At 42.3% G+C, this 22,668-nt stretch overlaps 1 protein-coding gene across 1 annotated transcript in view; it reads left to right on the top strand.

Annotated features, from left to right (window-relative positions):
* The window catches only part of Adam17 (ADAM metallopeptidase domain 17), a gene marked incomplete at its 3' end in the record, with an annotated part of 48,957 nt that extends 26,289 nt beyond the window's left edge, over positions 1–22,668 (top strand). Inside the window, exons 6-19 of the mRNA XM_031357706.1 lie at positions 521–654; positions 2,302–2,391; positions 4,679–4,792; positions 7,385–7,529; positions 7,644–7,732; positions 11,835–11,987; positions 14,897–15,096; positions 16,283–16,386; positions 16,579–16,713; positions 18,460–18,590; positions 19,422–19,500; positions 20,266–20,354; positions 22,057–22,107; positions 22,513–22,668. Coding sequence (XP_031213566.1) covers positions 521–654; positions 2,302–2,391; positions 4,679–4,792; positions 7,385–7,529; positions 7,644–7,732; positions 11,835–11,987; positions 14,897–15,096; positions 16,283–16,386; positions 16,579–16,713; positions 18,460–18,590; positions 19,422–19,500; positions 20,266–20,354; positions 22,057–22,107; positions 22,513–22,668 — 1,670 coding nt within the window. The remainder of the gene's footprint in view (positions 1–520; positions 655–2,301; positions 2,392–4,678; positions 4,793–7,384; positions 7,530–7,643; positions 7,733–11,834; positions 11,988–14,896; positions 15,097–16,282; positions 16,387–16,578; positions 16,714–18,459; positions 18,591–19,421; positions 19,501–20,265; positions 20,355–22,056; positions 22,108–22,512) is intronic.

Raw genomic sequence — 22,668 nt, 5'->3', positions numbered from 1 at the left:
GAAGAGCAGTCAGTGCTCTAACCTGCTGAGCCATCTCACCAGCCCGTGATTATTTTTCTATATTAAACATAATATGAAAAATTCTTTCCTTTTGTGGTGGGTTTAAACTGGGGTCGTACATATCCCAAGCCCCACTGGTTTTGGATTCAACCATTGTAAACCTTATATTACTTTTTACTTTCTCTATTTTTCCCAATTTTTTTATTACTATTATTATTATTATTATTCAAGATACCATTAAGGACAGATGTTATGGTGTATGACTATTATCTTCGTATACGGGAGGTAGAGGCAGTACGATCAGAAGTTGAAGGACATCTTTGACTGCATAGGGAATTTGAGATCAGCCAAGGCTGCAAGAGACCCTGGCTCCACCCTTCCCCTGGAAAAGAAAAAGATACCTTTAATAATATTAAGCTTAAATAATGTTTCAGAAAAATATTAGAACTAAGTGTTACTATAAAAAACCCTCCTTGTTTTGATGAATTTTAATTTAATAGTGCATACAAATTCATATTAGAGTTTGTTCGTCGAGTGAAGAGACGAGCTGAACCTAACCCCTTGAAGAATACTTGTAAATTACTGGTGGTAGCAGATCATCGATTTTATAAATACATGGGCCGTGGAGAAGAGAGCACCACTACAAATTACTTAGTAAGTATTTGATAATATACAGGTTAGCAAGGATATACAACTTAGCAAGTCATTTATGTGGTTGAAGTAATCCTATTAAGAGAATGCTGCAGTAATTTACAACTTAAAGAAGTCAAGCCTGCTCCAGATTCTGTTAATTCCCTGTTATTTTGAGGACCATTTACTAGGATCTTAAATTTCTATATAGAAACTGTGTCAAAACTATGAGAAAGTGTTTTGCTTTAAAATTACTATTTTCTCTACATTAGACTTTTCTACATCATAAATTAGGGGAGCATTTATAATGTACTTTCTTTATGCACGTGAACTCTATAAACGTTAGTATCACATGCATAGATTTATACTTGAGAATAAAAACCACATATTTGTGAGAACTTGTATCTAATTCCACAGATATTTGCTATTGTCACATTACAGAGATAACCTTAGGACAGAATATGAAGTAAGTGAGACCTTCATAGCCACAGTTAACTTCAGGGCAGAGATAGGAAGGAAAGATTAAAGAAGTTTAATATTTTTCTGGGCCTCAACCCCAGGCCCTCATGCCTGTGAGCAAGTGCCTTTGCACTGAGCTGTGTCCACAGCCTGACATGGACCGTTCAGCATCAGCTACTAAAATTTTAAACGATTTTCTCTGGAATCGTTTTGTTTCTCAGTATGAGCCCATTCATCTTGGTAACTTGGCACTGATTAAAATGTTGTCATTGAGGGAATAGAAGAGAAGGCAGCTATTCATGGACAGCAGCCTGATGCAGCAAAGACAGCTTTCTTATTGCCGCCTTTCCATTCTCTCCATTTTATTCCAACTCTCCTCAGCCTTCTTTCCTTTCCTTCTTTCATGGATGAATTTATTAGGAGAATAGTGGGAGTCATTGTAATTCTTGTTCATAAGCAAGAGTCTTTCTTAAAAAATTCTTATCTGGGTTTATATAAAGGACTCCTTGTATTTTACTTCTTATTGTATACCATGAATTTGAGCATACTGTGAGGTTCACTTTTTCAAAGTGCATTTCTTACTTCTACTTAAAGCCCAGAACTGTCCCTTCAGAGCTGGAACAAGCCTGCTAACGCATTTTTTTTGAACAGATACTCTTTTTTGAGAAAAGATAAGTAGTTTGTTTTTTTGTTGTTGTTGTTATTTTTTTGTTGATGTCATTTATTTTTCTGATATAGTAATTATGCTCTGCCTCTATCATGTGAACTTAAATGATTATGCACACACACATGCCGATACATGTGAAAAACATGCATATACATACATATGTTCCCCCACACACAAAAAGATGGAAAATAAAAAGGTAATCATCACCATTTTCTAGGGCCACATTTCAGGTACTCAGGACAAGAAATGAAGACCAACTGCTTTTTAGAGTTTTTGGTAAATCAGTGACTTTATTTTCATCATTAGCTGGAATGGTAGTATTTAAAATGCCTGAGGTTAGGTAGACAGTAACATTCCTTCTTGTAGCCGTGTTTTAAGTTTGGTTCTAGGGGTAGCTTGATAACTCCTCAGTGACAAAGATTGCTTTCTCAAAGCCAGTTTTCATAATCTTGCATTTTTTTCCAACTAGATGTCTATTCTAGTAGATTTTATTACATTGCAAAGAGTGGTAGAGTTCTGCATAACTTCACCGTTTATATCCACAGATAGAGCTAATTGACCGAGTTGATGACATATACCGGAACACCTCGTGGGATAATGCAGGATTTAAAGGTTATGGAGTACAGATAGAACAGGTATTCATCAATAGTAGGCTTTTTGCTGAGGTTATAGTGTAAATATATTTCTTTCAAAACCCAAAGCCTACCTTAACATTAATCATAAACATTCTACTTTTGTGAATTTTTTGATGATAAATTGTGTTGTGTTTTGGTATTTAATACAAGTTGATAAAGTTTCTGTCTTTAGGGTTATTTTAGGAATGAAACCTCTTAATGCTATTATATTCCTCTCGTCTGTTAATTGTCGTCTTTCATGCCCTGTAGTGTTTTTTTTTTCTTCTGATCATGTGTCAGACTTTGGTTAGGATTCTATCTAGTACATAAACCAGAAATGACAGGATATTCCAATTCGAGGGGGTTCTAATGGAATCTTACAGTTCTGAGTGTAGAAATTTACTCAAGAATGCAGTGCAGGGGAAGCCCTTATACACGGCAGTTGTGTTCGCGCCTTCTGTTGCTCACCTGATAGAGATGCTGTTAGTGCTGCCCTAGAGCCATCACAATTATTCTCAGTCAAAACTGACTTCAGTGGTTTGGAAATTGATTACTGCTTTGAAAAATACATATTTTGATGTAATCTTCAGGTTCCTTATATTAAAACATAGGCTTATAGGTTATATTGTGTAAAATTGATAGATTAAAAAAACAAAGCCAAACTACCAAAAAAAAAATCACTTACTTGACCTGGTGATGTATGCCTATAATTCTAGTTTTGGGCAGGCAGAGGCAGGAGGATCTCTGTAAGTTCAAGGAGGCCTGGTTTACATAGTGAGTTCTAGATCAGTCAGGATTTATCTTTCCAAAGATAATATGTCATGGATGTGTATTATGCATGTACCTGTCTGTATTTAACAATCTGGCAATATGTTGTACACTCTTGACCTTTTAACTTTTTATGTTATATTAGATATTATTCCCTGTTAAGCAGACTTAGTGTTTTGTTTTGTTTTTGTTTTTTTTATAAATATCAATTATTAGTCCAGGAAGTCAGTCATCTGCTTTCTATCAAGCTGCTTTTTTTTAAAAAATTTATTTCATGTGTGGAGTACACTGTTGCTGTGTTAGACACACTAGAAGAGGGCATCGGATGCCTATTACAGATGGTTGTGAGCCACCATGTGGTTGTTGGGAATTGAACTCAGGACCTCTGGAAGAGCAGTCAGTGCTCTTAACCACTGAACTATCTCTCCATATAATTGTAATACATATCTTAGGTTCATGTAATCTAAGTTCTCTGTTTTTTTTCAAATGTGGAAGATGTAAGAATTTAGTACATTTATAACTTTATAAATAATTCATTGACATTTTTCTATACCATATGTTTTTCAGTTTGTTTTGGGCAATAAATATTTGAGCTAAAGAATTTGGGTTGTGCTGGGCGGTGGTGGTGCACACCTTTAATCCCAGCAGAGGCAGGCGGATCTCTGAGTTCGAGGACAGCCTGGTCTACAGAGTAAGTTCCAGGACAGCCAAGGCTACACAGAGAAACCCTGTCTCGAAAAAAAAAACAAAACCAAAAAAAAAAAAAAAGAATTTGGGTGCAAAACATTTTTTATGGGAGTACATAATTTTGAGAGAGAGAGAGAGAGAGAGAGAGAGAGAGAGCGTGTGTGTGCGTGCGTGCGTGCGTGCGTGCGTGCATGTGTGTGTGTGTAGGTGTATGGCTTGTGTGCGTGCGTGCGTGCATGTGTGCGTGCGTGCCTGTGTGTGTGTAGGTGTATGGCTTGTGTGTTTAGTTTTTGAGTCAGGCTTGCTATGTAGCCCAGATTGGCCTTGAACTAGTAGTAATGATGTCCCGTCTCTGCCTATCAAGTGCTAAGGTTATATTGATGCTGATTATATATATATATATATATATACATATATATATATATATATATATGTATATATATATATATATATATATATATATGGAAAGTTATGAACTTGCATAGTGGATGCTAGGGAAATCAGACCTGAGTCCTGAGTAGGAACAAGTGCTCCTAGCTGCTGAGATCTCTTGAGCTCTCGGATGCCAAGCTTTGATATAGTTTTTGGTGTTGTTTCTCTTAGGCAGGATCTCTCCAGACAGCCCTGGCCATCCTAGAACACACTATGTATATCAGGCTAGCCTTAAACTGAGATCTACCTGTCTCTGTCTTTGGAGTTCTGGGCTAAAGGCATGTGCCACCACACCTGGCCAGATGCTGGGTTTTTTTTTTGTTTGTTTGTTTGTTTGTTTGTTTTTGAAATGATGAAATAATGCAGTAGATGTCTTAGAATGCTTTGGAATTGTTCTAAGTATGTTCTCTCTTAAGTATAGATTCGAATTCTCAAGTCTCCACAAGAGGTAAAACCTGGCGAAAGACACTTCAATATGGCAAAAAGTTTCCCAAATGAAGAGAAGGATGCTTGGGATGTGAAGATGTTGCTAGAGGTAGGTCATGTTCTGCATGGTTCTTTTACATTTTTTTTTAAGGTTTATTCATTTATGTGAGTACACTGTAGTTGTCTTCAGACACACACCAGAAGAGTGCATCAGAGCTCGTTACAGATAGTTGTGAACTTAGGACTTCTGGAAGAGCAGCCAGTGCTCTTAACTGCTGAGCTATCTCTCCAGCCTGATTCTTTTCATTTTTTTTTTTTATTTAAAGATTCATTTTATTTATGTGTATGAGTACACTGTAGCTGTACAGATACATGAAATATCATGTATGTAGCTGCTGGGAATTGAACTCAGGACCTCTGCTGGCTCTGCTCGCACGCTCGCTCCGGCCCTGCTTGCTCGGACCCTGCTTGCTCCAGTCCCACTCGCTCCGGAGTAATTCACTGTAGCTGTCTTCAGACCACTAGAAGAGGGCGTCAGATCTCATCACGGATAGTTGTGAGCCACCATGTGGTTGCTGGGATCCAAACTCAGGACCTTCAGAAGAGCATTCAGTGCTCTTACCCGTGGAGCCATCTGGCCAGCCCAGTTCTTTTCATTTTTAATGCATGTATCTATACTAGTGAAGGAACATGGTAGAAACCTTAATGTCTTCAAGCATCTAATTAGGCACAATGGCCCTTCTCTGTAAACTAACATGAATCAACATCCTGTAGACTTTTATACCGTTTTGTACCTCAGGTCTCTGAAACTTAACCACAAGTCTATCAGGGCAGTACTTACCAATGTAATTACTGGCCAGTGTATTGGCCAGCACAAGTATCACTTGAGATCTATGAAAATTTAAACATTTTATTTTCATTCTGGATGTGCCTCCTTACTCTAGTATAATGTCTGTAGATATTACTGCTTTATTGTAAATCTCATTATGGGTGGTTGTGAGCCACCATGTGGTTGCTGAGATTTGAACTCATGACCTTTGGAAGAGCAGTCAGTGCTCTTACCCACTGAGCCATCTCACCAGCCCATGTTTTGTTTTGTTTTTTAATCTTGTAGTTTCAGTGTATTGGTCCAGGTGAGTGTATATGAATTTCTCACATACAAGAACAAGATTAAGTTTCAAACTTGAATGGAATTAAAAGCTTTTATCATTTTCCTCCCAGATGGAGATCGTGTGGTATGTTTATATAATACTGGTTTATGTAATTTGATCTGCCAGCTACCCGAGGGACATTGAGATACTATCTTTTTTTTTATTTTATGTGAGTACATTTTTGCTGTCTTCAGACACATTAGAAGATCTCATTACGGATGGTTGTGAGCCACCATGTGGTTGCTGGGAATTGAACTCAGGACCTTTGGAAGAGTAGTCAGTGCTCTTACCGGCTGAGCCATCTCTCTAGCTCGAGATACTTACTATCTTTTTGTCTTTTTTATTTGTAGGTGATATTTGTTTTTCTGAGATAGGATTTCTCTGTATAGTCCTGGCTGTCCTGGAACTTACTCTGTAGACCAGGATGACTTTGAACTGGGAGATCTGCCTGCCTCTGCCTCCCTATGCTGGGATTAAAGGCCTGCATATCATATGCTTTTGAGATAAGTCGCAGCAAATGTGTCTGCTCCAGCTGCTGTTAGCAGAGTGCCGCAGCCTGGGAGGTCAAGCCACTGGCACTTATTTTGTCCTAGCTCTGGAAACCAGAAATACAAGGTTGAGGTATTGGCAAGATTGTTTTCTCCTCAGGCCTCTCTTTAGCATGCTGATGTCTTCCTTCATGTGTATCTGTGTCCTGACCTCATGGAGACACACATGGTGCTGCACACACTGAGTTGTGTTCATGTGGCCCTGGATTTGGATTCTAATGATGCAAACAAACGAATTAACAAGTGTCTCCCCAAAGTACCTTTCACAAGGGAACAGGTGGTTGCTTTAACTAGGGCCTGTGAATATGACCTTACTTGCTTTGGGAAAGACTCTGTCTTCAATGCAGCTATGATAGTGAGGGCCAGAACATCAAGATATGAGCTTCGATATGACTGCAGTTTGGCCCATTCATCAAGTGTAGATGTCTTGTCCTGGGTTAGCCAGAGGATAAGCCTGAGCAACTAGACTTCCTGAGTGCTGAGACAGCTAACCCGCCACACCCCTACTTCCTGTAGGCCCAAATGTGCTGCTACCACTTTTTTCTCTCAACCCCAGAAAAGTCTTGGAGGTTGTGGGGATAAAATGGATTTAAATTTTTTTATTTTATTACCATAAAATCAAGAATGTGTGCCTTTTTATAGACCTACATTTACAACTCTCCTGGATTATAAACATTCTTAAATTCAAACAAAAACCTTTCCCAGCCCAAATGATTAAAAATAACCCCTACATAGCACTCTTAAACTCTTGAAATACTTTGACATACTGTAGCATGGGGCTGCTCTAGTCCTGATGTGGTCCCTATGGAAGAGCAGTGACTTCATTCTGCGTAAATGAAAGGTGCCTGAGTGCTGCCCACTACCATGTGACCACTGTGAGCCCCAGGGAAAGCATTAGTGTGGGAAGCGATTGGAGGTGCCAGTGCTGAGCTGCCACTGCTCAGTAAGGTTTGCATCTGGCATGATGACAGCAAACTAACTAAGAATTTCCTCTTTTTAAAGCAATTTAGCTTTGATATAGCTGAAGAAGCATCTAAAGTCTGCCTGGCTCATCTTTTCACATACCAAGATTTTGATATGGGAACTCTTGGATTGGCTTATGTTGGTTCTCCCAGAGCAAACAGCCATGGAGGGGTTTGTCCAAAAGGTAAGTGTCTCATTGTACTCCCATGACACTGAGAGACGAAAGAGAAAGCTGATTGGGTTACGTTTCAGTTCTGAGTTTAAAAACCAATTTTTGTCTGTTTTCTTTTTCTTTTAGCTTATTACAACCCAAGTGTGAAGAAAAACATCTATTTAAATAGTGGTCTGACTAGTACAAAAAATTATGGTAAAACCATTCTCACAAAGGTATGTTTTTTGATTTTCTTAAAGAACTTTATTAAAAAATAGCATGTATGCACACTACATACACACAAGCATGGGTGCCTACAGATACTAGAAGAGGGGGTTGGGACTGCTGGAGCTGAGCTACAGTAGATGATATGAGCCATCTGACATCAGTCCTGGCATTGAACATGCAACCTCTGGAAGAGCAGCAAGTGCTTTTAACCACGGAACCAACTCTCCAGCCTCTGTTTTTGTTTTTGAACAGGATTGATTTGGAATCCATTGCATAGGTATCTTAGTTGCATATTTACACTGGTATCTTTGTAATGTGTACTTGGTTGATAACGTGGCTGTGAAGCATCTAAGGCATTGCTCTGCTGTCTGCTGGTGTTCATATGTATGCTGTTAAAAAGGGTATGGGTCGTTAGCCTTTGTTTGTGACCTCTTTTTCTCAAAGATTTTTATATCTTGCCTGGAGATGTAGCTCAGTTAGTAGAATGCAGGCCTATCATATACCATGTAAAACCAAGGCTAGTGATGCATGTCCATAACCCCGTCCCTTGTCTCCCGGCCCTTGGGAGGATGGAGGCAGGGGGATCAGCATTTCAAGATTGTTCTCAGCTCCATAGTAAGTTCAAGGCCAGCTCAGGTACCTGAGACTTGTCTCAAAAAAAACCAAAACAAAACAAAGTAAAAAACCTTGTTTTTGTGTAGATATATCTGTTCAAGTGTATTTTGCTACAAATAATAGAAAATACAGTAACCATTAGTGGCCTTAATGGGGGCTTCTTTTTCTGAGTTATGGTGGCTGAGACAGTCTTCTCCAGGTATACACTGGGGCATTCAGAGTTCTCGAAGTCTGGATCTTCATGGCTTTCCTTTAGCCTTTCTCAACACAAGCCCTCTGTCCTCATGCTATAGCCACAGAAGGACAAGATGCCTTTTGGCTCTGTTAAGGAAAGCAGGAAGAAGACCCTATAACTAGGTTGTCCTTCTGCCAAAGCTTCTCCACAAGCCTTACCATTGGTTTCTGGTTATGCCTCCCTGGGCGCTAGTTGGCAACAAGAATGCTCATAGCACCAGGGCAGGAAGGTACCTATTTTAACTGAATGTTGCTGCTCAGTACAGATTTAGAGCAGTTTAAAAATAAGAGAGCTAGGGCTGGAGAGATGGCTCAGTGGGTAAGAGCACTGGCTGCTCTTCCGAAGGTCCTGAGTTCAAATCCCAGCAACCACATGGTGGCTCACAACCATCTGTAATGAGATTTGACGCCCTCTTCTGGAGTGTCTGAAGACAGCTACAGTGTACTTACATATAATAAATAAATAAATCTTTAAAAAAAAAAGATTTAAAAAAAAAAATAAGAGAGCTAAGCATCATGATGTTTAATTTGAGCACTTTAATTTGAGCACTCTGGAGAGAGAGAGGCAGGTGGATCTCTTTGAATTTGAGGCCTGCCTGGTCTAGTGAGTTCCAGGACAGCCAGGAATATGTAGAGACCTTGTTTCAAAAAGCTAAGTATATTTATAATAGGGAGAGTAAGTATTGGTAGGAAAAATTACTATATTAATCAGTATGTTGACTCTGAGCTAAAATTGACTATGTATGGCTAGAAAGCTGGCTCGACAGTTAAGACTGCTTCCTGGTCTTCATGGAGCCTTTGTCTGGTTCCCAGCACCAGGGATCCAACATCCTCTTCTAGCCTCCCCAGGCACTGGGCTCACTAATATACCCAGGCAGAAACTGAATGCGCATACTAAAATCAATCATGTCTCTATTAGTATAATTATTATTTTGTTTATTTGCTGTTTGGTTTTTGAGACAAAGTTTCTCTCTGTAGCCCTGGGCTTGCCTGGAACTTGCTTGCCTGGATTGTAGACCAGGCTGGCCTCAATTACAGCGACTCACTGGGATCAAAGGTGTGTGCCACCACCACCGGCTCTTTTTATTTTCTCCTTCCTTTGTATAGCAGTGGAACTCTTTAATTTAGATACCTTTGTCTTTATGCAAAATGCTTACTTTTTTTCTTTGATGTCTCACTTGACTTTGAGATTCTCTTGTATCAGTCTCTGAGTGCTGGAATTGCAGGCTAGTATCAAGAAGCCTGGTTTCAAAGTATTCTTGCGGGGCTGGAGAGACAGCTCAGCCTTTCAGAGCAATGACTGCTCTTCCAGAGGTCCAGAGTTCAACACAACCATCTGTAATGGGCATTTGAAGCCCTCTTCTGGTGTGTCTGAAGACAGCCACAGTGTACTCCTATACATAAAATAAATAAATAAGATTCATTAAAAAAAAAAAGCCCAAATTGTTTTTTTTTAAGATTTATTTATTTATGTGTATGAGTACACTGTAGCTGTACAGATGGCCGTGAGCCATCATGTGGCTGCTGGGAATTGAACTCAGGACCTCCCAGCCCCGCTTGCTCCGGCGGCGTAATAGACTGTAGCTGTCTTCAGACACACTAGAAGGAGGTGTCAGATCTCATCACGGATGGTTGTAAGCCACCATGTGGTTGCTGGGATCCGAAGTCAGGACCTTTGGAAGAGCAGTCAGTGTTCTTACCCACTGAGCCATCTTGCCAGCCCTTGTTGTTGTTGTTGTTGTTTTTAAAGTATTCTTGTGTTATCGCCTAGATAACTTTTTTTGTGTATGTGTTTTTCATCCTCTACTATGTGTCACTTGAGGTGGCCTTAATGTCCTAGGCAGTGCAGTCCCTCTGCCTCCCGAGTATCTGGTACTGTAGGTAGGCCAGATAGCTTGTCTGTTGTTTGGGGCTTACTTAGTTAAACCGGGTATTTGATTCCTAGGGTAAATTGTCTGTTGCTTCTTAGTGCTTTCTCTTGCTTTCCATTTGTGTTCTTGTTGTTTCCTACATAGGTGTTTTAACTTTTTCATTGTCGTTGACCTTTGGTTTTGGGTATAGTAGTCTCTTCTTTCACATACCCTTTCTGTATGGCTCTGTTCTTCCATGCTTGTAGTATTTTTTTTTTTTTTAAGGTTTACTTATTTTATGTATATGCATACACTATGCTGTCTTAAGACACACCAGAAGAGGGCAGCGGATCTCAGATGGTTGTGAGCCACTATGTGGTTGCTGGGAATTGAGCTCTTAACCACTGAGCCATCTCTCCAGCCCCTTTACTTTTTTTTTTTTTTTAAATATAAAAACTTGTATACTTTTTTCTTCTACTTTAAAAGTTTTGTTGCCATCTGTCAGCTCTTACCCTCTGTCCTTGTTCTTATTCCTGAAGGAGGAGAAGTAAGTGTGGTGTTCATTCTTATACTAAAGCATTCCGCTACTGTTTTAAAGGCATTGGGACAGTTGAGATGGCTCAGAAGGCCAAGGCACTTGCTGCCAAGTGTAGCAGCTAAGGTGGATCTCTGCAAGGCATGGGTTGAGTATTGAGAGGAGAGTTGCCACTGTTGATGAAAGATGGAAAAAGAAACCATACAGGTGTTTGGGGGAATGTTTGGCTTCCAGCCTCTACCCTGTGCCCCTTACCTCCCCCTCTCTATCTATGCATGTGGCAGTCAGGGGTCAACTTTGGGTGTCGTTTTTCATGCTCCATCTACCTTATTTTTGTTTTTTAACTAATGAACATATTGTTTATATGTGTGCATATGTGCCCGTGTGAATTTATGGGCACAGAGGAGCCTTCATTTTTGATCTCCTGGAATTAGAGAGGTGGCTCAGCGGTTAAGAGCACTGACTGCTCTTCCAGAGGTCCCGAGTTCAAATCCCAGCAAACACATTGGTGGCTCATAACCATCTGTAATGAGATCTGATGCCCTCTTCTGGAGTGTCTGAAGACAGCTAGTGTACTTACATATAATAAATAAATCCTTTTTAAAAAAAATTGAGTCATATTCCACCACAACCCCAAATTATATTTATTGGGGCCAGGGAGATGGCTTAGTGGGTAGATACTGTATAAAACAACTCTAACCTCACACATTCACTGTGCACAAATGAGTATAAAAAGGTTTTATGTGGGGTGTATGATAGGTGTTTGTGGACCATTTATGGCAATAATTCTACTTCCATTTGGTCTGAAAAATATAGCATGGGCCCAACTGGCAAAAATAGCTGATGATTACATATGTTCTTTCTCTGATTCTTAAGGAAGCTGACCTGGTTACAACTCATGAATTGGGACACAATTTTGGAGCAGAACATGATCCTGATGGGCTAGCAGAATGTGCCCCAAGTGAGGACCAAGGAGGAAAGTATGTTATGTATCCCATAGCTGTGAGCGGTGACCACGAGAATAATAAGGTGTGTGTGTTTTGATTGTTTTTAGTGGTAGGAAAGAAGACTATACAATGGTAACAGAAAGGGGCTCGGGAAAGTATCCATCTCCAAGTGTTTCTCTAGAGGTGGAACTGTCAAATACTGAAGCTCATCTTAAGTGCTTACAGCTGTCATGTTTTGTCAAAGTTAATCATATGTAAGTTTGGGTTCCCTACAGAATTGATTTTGTAAGGGTGTTTATCTCAGCCTTAAAAATGACCTGACAGTTTTATTTACAATTTATGACTCATTTAATTTAGCAGTACCTCACAGTATGCTGCCACCACCCTTCCTCCTACTCCCCTTCCTTTTCCTCTCTCCCTTCTGTACTAGGGATTAAATGTGCCTTAATAAAACTGTTAAAAACAATTAATAAAAATGGACAAGAAACTGGGTAAATACAGAAAACTGTGAAGCTGCGTGGAAGCTGGTGAGGGGCGTGAGCATCAGTGGGACTGTTGTTGATTCACTGCGTGCTTGGAGGCTTCTGCAGTAGACTATAAAACACGCAGAGAGGAAGAGCTCCCATGTGGCTTCCGTATTGGCTGGCTCAGGTTGTGAGGACACTGCCAGCTTGGGGGACTGTTTAACTTTACACTCTGCTGCAAGGGACAGCACATGGTGCTGCTTCCTCTTCTGTGGAAATCCCCGTGACCTATGAGAACCTGCTAGTGGGAGTGGAGCGTGGGTAGAGCTGGTTTTTTCGGGGGTGCTGAGCTGTCAGTGGAGCACAGTTAGTTTTGTCCTGCAACCATCACATTTAGTGCATATTTTCGAACATTTTAGTTTTCTCAACTAGTGTATATATATTCTATGTTTTAGATTTTTTTGTTTTTTGTTTTTTTGTTTTTGTTTTTTGAGACAGGGTTTTTCTATGTAGCCCTGGCTGTCCTGGAACTCAGAAATCTACCTGCCTCTGCCTCCCAAGTGCTGGGATTAAAGGCGTACACCACCACTGCCTGACCTTAGTTTTTTTCAAATACTTTTTTATATTTATGGGGGTGACATGTATATGTCATGACATGTGTGGAGCTCAGAGGACAGCTTTTGGAAGTCTTTCCTATTTTTTTTAAAGATTTATTTATTTTATGTATATGAGTACACACTGTAGCTGTACAGATAGTTGTGAGCCTTCATGTGGTTGTTGGGAATTGACTTTAGGACCTCTGCTCACTCTGGTAGGCCCTGCTCTCCAATTCCTGCTCACTCCAGCCCAAAGATTAATTTATTATTATAAGTAAGTACGCTGTAGCTATCTTCAGACACACTAGAAGAAGGTTTCAGATCTGATTACAGGTGGTTGTAAGCCACCATGTGGTTGCTGGGATTTGAACTCAGGACCTTTGGAAGAGCAGTCGATGCTTTTACCAGCTGAGCCATCTCACCAGCCCTGGGAGGCAGGTGGGTCTTTCCTTTTATCTGGGGATTGTGCTTATCAGGTTTGGCAGCAGGATCCTTTACCTCATTAGCAGTTAGTAGAGGCCTTACATTAATTCTTCCTTTCTTGCTTTGTCTTCCTTCCTTCCTTCTTTCCTTTTTTCTTCTCTTCTCTCTTCTTTTCTTTTTCTTTTCTCTCTCGCTCTTTTTTTTTTGGAGACATAGTTTGTGTATATAGTCCTGGCTGTCCTGGAACTTGCTGTGTAGATCAGGCTTGAATCAAATATCTTCCTGCCTCTGTGTCCTGAGTGCTGGGATTACAATTGCACACCACTATGCCCAGTTCATGAGTTTCTTAAACATTTTTTAACTAGGTGAAAAGGGCTATAGGAGTATAGAAATAAGGTGGATCTTCATTTCACCTAGACAAATAGCCCTCTCTGCTACTAGATGGGCCAACAAGCAGCTGCCCTATGGCCTTACATGAGCTGTGAACCCTGATATTAGTGGGAAGAAAGAAGATGATGAGGGCTGTGATCTCCATGAGAATTGACAGTGAAAGAAAGCAAGGCTGTAGACAAAGGTGGTAATACAAGACTAGGATTTAGAGACGGTGGCCACAAAGCTAGTGACAGATTGGTCACTATGTGCTCTGCACAGTCTAGGCCTCGAGACCCATTGTTTGAGAGTTTAACTGCTAATGAGGAGTGATCTGCTATGGTGATTTAGGTCCTTATCTAAGGTCACGAACCATTTTGACCTGTGGGGCACAGAGGCAGGTGTATCTTTGAGTTCAAGGCCAGGAGTCAGGCTGTTCTGAGACCCTTGTCTTAAAACAAAAAATGAAACAAACACCCTAGTCATTTTGTATTGACTAGAGGAAAATTATGTTGTAGCAGTCTTTCTGAAATAAGCACTTTGACACCAATGTCAGTGGTGAGCCGAAGCCAGGCAGCTCCTGGAAAGTTTCTATGCTGGGTTCAGTTTGAATTCTTCATTTTATAGCCTAGACAAGTGGTTCTCACCCTTCCTAATGGTGCAGTCCTTTCATACAGCCTTCATGTTGTGGTGACCCCCAAACATAAAGTTATTTTTGTTGCTACAAAAAAGGGGTTATAACCCTCAGGTTGAGAACCATTGTTCTAAAAGCACAGGGTGGGCTGGGCAAGCAAGCAAGATTTTCCAGAAGCATAGGTGGCAATCTATAGCAGCCCATCCCTTCAGCTATTCCTCCAGGTCATTCTGTTCCAGACAGCAAGTGAGGTCATGCTTGGCAATCGGTAGTATAAGCAGTGCTTAAGTAAATAACTCAGTGCTTTAAGTAAATGTCTCATAACTGGTCTTTTCTATCTTACTCTACTTCAGTAATTTCTTACTGTGGCATTTGCAGGTAACTGCTTGACACAGTGGTGGCATTGGTGGAGGCTTCGCAGTTAGGATTTGTCTGTAGAATAGCACTGCCTGGGAATGCATTCATCTTGTTCTTTTCTACTCTCATGGCCCTTTTTTCTTTTAAGATGTTTTCAAACTGCAGTAAACAGTCCATCTTCAAGACCATAGAAAGTAAGGCTCAAGAGTGCTTCCAGGAGCGCAGCAACAAGGTGTGTGGCAACTCCAGGGTGGATGAAGGAGAGGAGTGTGACCCGGGTATCATGTACCTGAACAACGACACCTGCTGCAATAGTGACTGCACACTGAAGCCAGGTGTGCAGTGCAGGTGAGAGTGTTCCCACAGAGGGGCAGAGGGCTGGGATAGTGAGGGTCCAGATAACAGGGGACTGCAAATGCAGGCAACTTGGCTGACTTGGAACTCACCGAGATCCGTCTACCTCTGCCTCCCTAGTGTTTAAGATTTATGTTTATTCTAAAATTAGCTTGGTGCCAACAGCCTTTACTATCTGTTCACTGGAGTTTTAAAAAAATCTTTTAAAAGCCAGGCATGGTGGGACATACTTTTAATCCCAGTACTTGAAAGGCTGGGGGAGGCAGATCTTTGTGAATTAGAGTCCAGCCTGATGTACATAGTAAGCTCCAGGCCAGCCAAGGCTACACAGTGGAAACTCTATGTGGAAAACCCAAAATCTTTTTAAAATATACAAAGTTGACTTAACAAGCCTACTCATGGCTCCATCTGTTACAGTGGCAAAATATTGGAATAATCAAAGGTAGTGCTATTAGAAGACAAATTGTTATTGTGTACCCATATAATAGAATAATGTGGAGGTGCTGTTTAATGATTGTTAAGCAAATTCCAAATTGGAAGGTATCTACATTTCTATTTTTAAGTACCCTAATATACCAGTGTTTGGTGAATAAATCATCTGTACATTGTACCTTCTACCTTGTAGATTCTCTTGGCAGTGGTATGGGACTCAGGCTGCTTTGTTTCTTAGCCACTGATGCACCCCCAAGTCTAGGTTTCTCTTTGTAGCCATGGCTATCCTGGAACTCACTCTGTAGACCAGGGTGGCCTTCAGTTCAGAGACCTGCCTGCCTTTGCTTCTAAGTGCTGAGATTAAAGGCATGTACTCTCACTGGCTACCCTGGCTTTTTTCTTGACTAGTTAATGAAAACAAAGAATACCAAGTTACTGTAAAGGTGATTGCTGTGTGTACTACTTTTTCACATTAAGGGACAGATACACACACACACACACACACACACACACACACACACACACACACACACACACACACACACACACACACACACACACACACACACACACACACACACACACACACACACACACACACACGCTGCAGATCACTCCAGAGGAGTCAGACTGTACAGTAGTGACTTGGCCCTGAGGTCTTGTTTCAGTGTTCAGGTCACTAACACATCCATAGCATTTGATGTTGGGCTGTTACTGGAATTGAATGTGTTTGTCTGCTCTTCCATAGTGATAGGAACAGTCCTTGCTGTAAAAACTGTCAGTTTGAGACGGCCCAGAAGAAGTGCCAGGAGGCTATTAATGCTACTTGCAAAGGAGTATCTTACTGCACAGGTATGTGTTTCCGTTGCTTCTCCAGGTGTCCTGTGGCATGTGAATAAGTATTTGAAACCAGGGTCAAGTTTCCTTCAGGTGAAAGCGACTTTTGAGGCTTTGCTGCTTGCTGGGTCGTCCTCATTCTTATGGGAAGCAGTCTGTGGCAACTTCTGTGCCCTGGACTGAGTTTTTATTGGTGTTTGCCTCCAGGGAATAGCAGTGAGTGCCCCCCACCAGGAAATGCTGAAGATGACACTGTGTGCTTGGACCTTGGCAAGTGCAAGGCTGGGAAATGCATCCCTTTCTGCAAGAGAGAGCAGGAGCTGGAGTCCTGCGCATGTGTTGGTGAGTATTTTCTCAGTCCTGCAGCTTCATAGCACATGCTTTTTGTCTGTTGCTCCCTGCTGCTCATCAAGAGTGGGGAGAAGCAAGCAAGAGGTGAGGAAAGCAGCAAGGCAAGCTAGTGTTTGGAGACAGATAGCCCTGGGTTCAGATCCCGGCTCCCTGCCACCTTATTTCCTACTCCTTTTCAGACATGTGGCAGACAGGCTCCATGGACACATGGAGAGGCATTGAGAGGAGGGTGGAGGACTGTCCTCACCCTCCCCACACATCATATAAAGCAAGGCAGCAACTCTTCCCATGGCACTAGTGGAGGAAACACTGTGAACTTAACTAAAGCCATTTCCTGTAGATTGGATTTCTAAGGCTGCATTTGTATATGTGCTCATGTGCATGCATTTGTACATATGGACCTTCCTCCGCGCACATGATCAGAGGATCACTTGAGGGAGTCAGTTCTCTACTAGTAACATGTAGGTCTCAGGAATCAAACTCAGGTTTTCAAGCTTGGCAGCCAGTGCCTTTACACACTTGCCCTCTGGGTGGGAATTTTGATGATGCCACCAAGGTCTGCCACCCTCTCATCCCTGCTGGGGCAGCTTGGGAAAGCAGCCTTTTGCTAGCCTCAATTTTCCTTGGGTTCCCATGCTCTTATTTTTGGAATCACTAAGTCTGAAGGGAGGACATTCAGGGCCTGGCTCCACTCCACTGTGGAGCCGGTGGATTGATGGCAGCTCTCTGTTCCATATGGAGACATCAGTGTTAAATCATGGGGTGGAAACTCACTCATAGGCTGGAGTGAGTGGATCCTGCAGGTGGATCACTGTAAGAACAGTACATGCTGGGTGCAGTTCAGCAGGAGAGCATCTGCCTAGCATGCATGCCTGAGGTGGTTGAGCAGCAAAGATAACACGGCTGCCAGTAAATGACTGAGTGAATGACAGCAGGCTTGCAGTGCCTAGGAAAGACAAAGTCTAGTCACAGGAAGCCTCTGATAATGTAATAAAAAATGTTTGGTTTGCATTGCGTTCTACTTGACTTTTTCCTGAAGGTAAACTTAGCTTCCCCCCACCCCCACCCCCCCAGAGCAAATTCAGACTACACAAAGTTACGCTGGAGGGTGAAGTTTTAATTCTGAGTGTCTACACATCTGGTACTGACTGCTGACTTTTTCCTCTTGGGGAAGGTACTGTCAAGTCCAGGCTGTGGTGCTTGTGTCATTGGCCCAGGGTAGGGTGACCTGACACTGAGAAGCCAGGAATGGGAGCTGGCAGGTTGATGGGCATGTTGGGCAGAGGGCACATTTGAAGAACATTAGGCAGGTTAGACAGAGTGTAATTTGGCTTAATCTGTCAGTTTTCTGTTGATAATTCTTTTTTTCTGTTTCTGAGATAGGATCTCACTTTGATTCCCTGGTTATCCTAGAATACACTGTGTAGACCAGACTGTCCTTGTATTCATAGAGCTCTGCCAGCCTCTGATCTCTAAGTGCTGGGATTAAAACCCACCATGCCTAGCTAATAGTTGTTTAATGTGAAGAGCTGAGGAATATTAATATGGGAGCGTTGGACCATTTTTGTGGTGCTGGACCTGGAACCCAAGCCCTCACATTCACCATGCAGCACTCGGCCTGAAACCCTCGGCCCTGGATAGTATCAGCTTTTGAGATCTGGGAGTGAGGTCAAAGACTAGATGTCGAGGAAGCCTGTGGTAAGGACTCCCATGTCATCTGGCATGCTTCTCTTTCAGACACTGACAACTCGTGCAAGGTGTGCTGCAGGAACCTTTCTGGCCCCTGTGTGCCTTACGTCGATGCAGAGCAAAAGAACTTATTTTTGAGGAAAGGGAAGCCCTGTACAGTAGGGTTTTGTGACATGAATGTAAGTATCTCTCCTATTGTGGAATTATGCATCTATAGAGAGGTCCAGGGTCTGACTCGGGCTTCTTAAGCAGCCTTGGTCATTCCTACTTACTCTGTGCCTCCTTCAGAATCACAGCTTGAATAGTTTCTCCATCTGTGTCCAGTCTCCAAGCCAGAAAATTAGGCCTCGGTGTCTGAATCCAGCTAAGACAGTAAAGATTACCACACAGCCCTGCCCCAGCCTGCCGTCACATAGCGTTCCAGGCCAAATAGGTTTACTAGTGAGGTCTGGTCTCAAAAAATAAACAGCAAAAAGTAAGCTTCTTCCCCAGGTCCGCTGTCTCTGAGCTCAGTTTTGAACTCCACTAACCCAAGAACACCTACCTACTCCATCTTACACAGTCCCTGTCTGTACATACTCAGTGAAAGTGTGCACTGGGTAGCAAGGTTTGGTTCTAAGGCCCCACCCTAACCCCACCCACCCCCGTTCACTGTAACTGCTGGCAGCCTTTTTGAGTCTTGTCCTGGTCATTCTAAAAATGCACTTCTGTGTTGGGTGTGACAACACACTCCTGTATTCTTAGCCGTTACCAACAGACAAACCCGGTTCAAGATATACAGGATTGAACACACCCAGCCCCACCACTGCACCAGATATTTTTAAGTTGTGTATTGTGAAAGTGAGTGCCAGTGAGTGGACCTCCTTTCTTGGGTATTTTCATATCAGAATTACCATCCTGTGTCCAGGTGGGCCCCAAAGCAGAGCTGTTTACGTGCCCATTGTTTTTCTGAAGCTCCATTAGTTCTAAGCATGGTGTTTGGGATAGTGCAGTATCTTTTCTCCTTATAGGGCAAATGTGAGAAACGAGTACAAGACGTAATCGAGCGATTTTGGGATTTCATTGACCAGCTGAGCATCAACACTTTTGGTAAGGGAAATATTTCCTGGATTATTTACAAGATCTGAGCTGATTCCTATGGTGACTCGGGTATGGTTTCACCCCACACTTGTTATGAAATAACTCTGATAGGGACTGGAGAGATATAGCTCAGGGTCAAGAACACTGGTTATTCTTCTAGAGGACCTGGGTTCAATTCCTAGCATCTACATGATGGCTCATAATTACCTGTAACTCTTAGCCTTAGGGAATCCAGCATGTTTCTGACCTCTCAGGGCACTGCATTCACACAGTACACAAACATATGTGTATGCAGAACACAGAAAAATGAAGGTTAAGGGAGGGGGAACTGGGAAGGGAGGCAACATTTGGAATGTAAATAAATAAAACAATTTTTTAAAAAGAGGTTAAACATTTTTAAACAGCTTTGTTTTTGAAGACAAAATGAACTCATTTCAAGCCTGTTCTCATGTGTCTTGCATGTATGAGTTTTCAGAGGAGAGTGGTCCACCCGAACATGGTTCAGTCCCTTGACTCTGGTTAATCTAAGAGTTATTTACCAGTAGATCTCAATTTTACAGAAGGCAAAACCCCATAGAATTTAGCTATAAAACAATTTCCAGGCATTCAAAGCACTGTCTTTGCTGTCCTTGGTGTGCTGGTCCAGTCCTCACAGGAAGTGGGCATTGTTCTGTAGTCTCACTCCCAAGCACAGCCTGGCCATGAGACTCAGAATGTTTTGTAGCAGTCATGGGAAATGTGATTGAGAATTGTTTGCCATTTGTTTATTCACAGGGAAGTTTCTGGCAGATAACATCGTTGGGTCTGTTCTGGTTTTCTCCTTGATATTTTGGATTCCTTTCAGCATTCTTGTCCACTGTGTGGTAAGTCACCAAAGTTTAAGTGATCAAACGTTTTACAAAAATGCTGAGCAACTCCAGATTGAAAGACTGAAAAAAAAGTTGCCATGCTATTTTGTGTTCAAGACAGCTTCCCTAGAAACCTACTGGTGGTCTGTGGACCGAATGGCAACTGGGTGCCTAGCTCAGCTAGTAGAGGGTGTCCCTGGCTTGCACAGGACTGTGTTCCTCCTAGCACTGCATAAACTATATAGTAGGGAATGCACTATAGGAAATAGAGGCAGGAGGACCAGGAGCTCAAAGTTACACTCAGGTACATAGTGAACAGCCTCGGTACATAAGACCCTGTCTCACACACAGCCGGTAGACACTCACTGCCACTCCCGACTACGTGAGTTCTTTCCTTAGGACCTAAGTGGTGGAAGGAGAGAATTGACTCCCCAAAGTTGTCCTCCCATGTCCCCATGCATATCCCAGCTTGTAGACCATGCCACACTCGCATGCAAAATAACATACTGAAGGCTTTAAAATATATTTCTGTATGTATATTTTGCTATTATTATTTTGGAACTTTACACTTTAAACACAGGAATGCATTTAGCTGGATTTGCGTGGGGCTTATGACTTGTAAAGTCTCAACAAAGAGCACTTTCAGGCTGACTTGGCTATAGAGGAACAAAGTCAACTTTCTGCCACATTCCCCACGGACTGGGTAGCTTATTGACATTGTGTATAATGTTCATATCTTTATAAATTCTTAGAGTTTTAAAACTTTACCTTGTGCGCATGAGGGGTGGGTAATTGGTCTCTGAGGCTGTCAGTGCCCTCCTGGCTTCTGTCCTGTGGTGTGGAACACAGCACTGAGAGGTGGGAAGGCTCTGGGGCACTTGTGCTAGGTCGAGCTGCTTCGGTGGCTCTCTTAGAAGATGCATCTCAGGACAGCAGAACCATCCCTCCTGGGTGCTTTTGTGACAGAGCTGGATTTTGTGTACATTGAATGTGTACATATGGACCATGAAGCTGATCCTTGATTTCAGAGCAAAGCCACTGACCGGTGGTTTGTTTCTAGCCACAGAATTCATGGCACCAGGCATTAAATTGGGGCCCAGTTCTTGCTATTGCTTTTCCCTTTGTCAGTTAGCATGCAGCTTCCTGCATAGATACAACATGAGGATGAAGACTCAGTTCCTCTAGAAGTGTGGTGTCTGTGAAGTCAGCTAAGAGGCTGTGGGTTGGAGTGGTGAAGTCAGGACCCAGGGATGCTATGAATGGTCACCTTTGCCAGCACTGTCTCAGTGCATGAGTGTTGTGGACATGGTCTGAACCTGTTGTGCATGAACCCTCTTGTTCTCCTGCCCAGTCTAAGCTAGCTTTGAAAAACAGGCCTTAAAGTACCCCTTCATTTTGTATCCATGTCACTGTTGGTAGAGAGCAGCACTTCTTGCCTGGGTGTGTGTGTGTCAGGCTGCATAAATGTGTTCTCAGCTAGTGAACCTGCTGTCCCTTGGGTTTCTTCTGGGCAGTGTGTGGAGGGGTGACAGACAGACCTAAGGCCCAAGAGTGTTAGGCGACTGCTCCAATGCTGAACCACATCCTGCATCACTCTGCAGTTGAGGTTTAAGTTCACTCAACCTTAGGAGCAGTGAGCAGGAAGCACTCAACATTTGAGGACTGAGTTCCTTTTAATTTTAGGAAGAATGACATTTTTACTTCCTGTGCTTTCTAGGATAAGAAACTGGACAAGCAGTATGAGTCCCTGTCTCTGTTTCATCCCAGTGTAAGTATACAAATCAAACAAAAGAACAGTCTTCAGCCCCCTTAACAAGGCTCAGCATAGCTCTTCCCTCCGGGGCTAGTGAAAGTCATAAGGATCTGATTGGATGTAGCTGATCCCTAGAAAACGACTGTGACACACTTGACTTAGTTGCTTGGGAGGAAAGCTAGCAGAGGGGAACCTGGTTCCCCACAACCACAGGTGGTGACTTAGCTTCTCAGCACTTGAATTCTTGTCATGGATCTTGATAGGCACAAGTTGTCAGAGCATCGCACTCCAGAGCTCCTGCTCAGGTAGTAGCTAGCACCTTGCCTAGCACTGGATTTAGCATGAACATAGCCTAGGGTTACTGTGGGTGAGATTGTATAGCACAGTGACCTTTGATTCATTTCTACCCATCCTTTCCAGAACATAGAGATGCTGAGCAGCATGGATTCAGCATCTGTTCGCATTATCAAGCCCTTCCCTGCACCCCAGACTCCAGGTCGTCTGCAGTCCCTGCAGCCAGCTGCCATGATGCCGCCAGTATCTGCGGCTCCAAAGCTGGACCACCAGAGAATGGAC

The sequence above is a fragment of the Mastomys coucha genome, unplaced genomic scaffold (genome assembly GCF_008632895.1).
Source record: "Mastomys coucha isolate ucsf_1 unplaced genomic scaffold, UCSF_Mcou_1 pScaffold6, whole genome shotgun sequence".
Lineage (NCBI taxonomy): Eukaryota > Metazoa > Chordata > Mammalia > Rodentia > Muridae > Mastomys > Mastomys coucha.
This window is presented reverse-complemented; position numbering and strand designations above follow the sequence as displayed.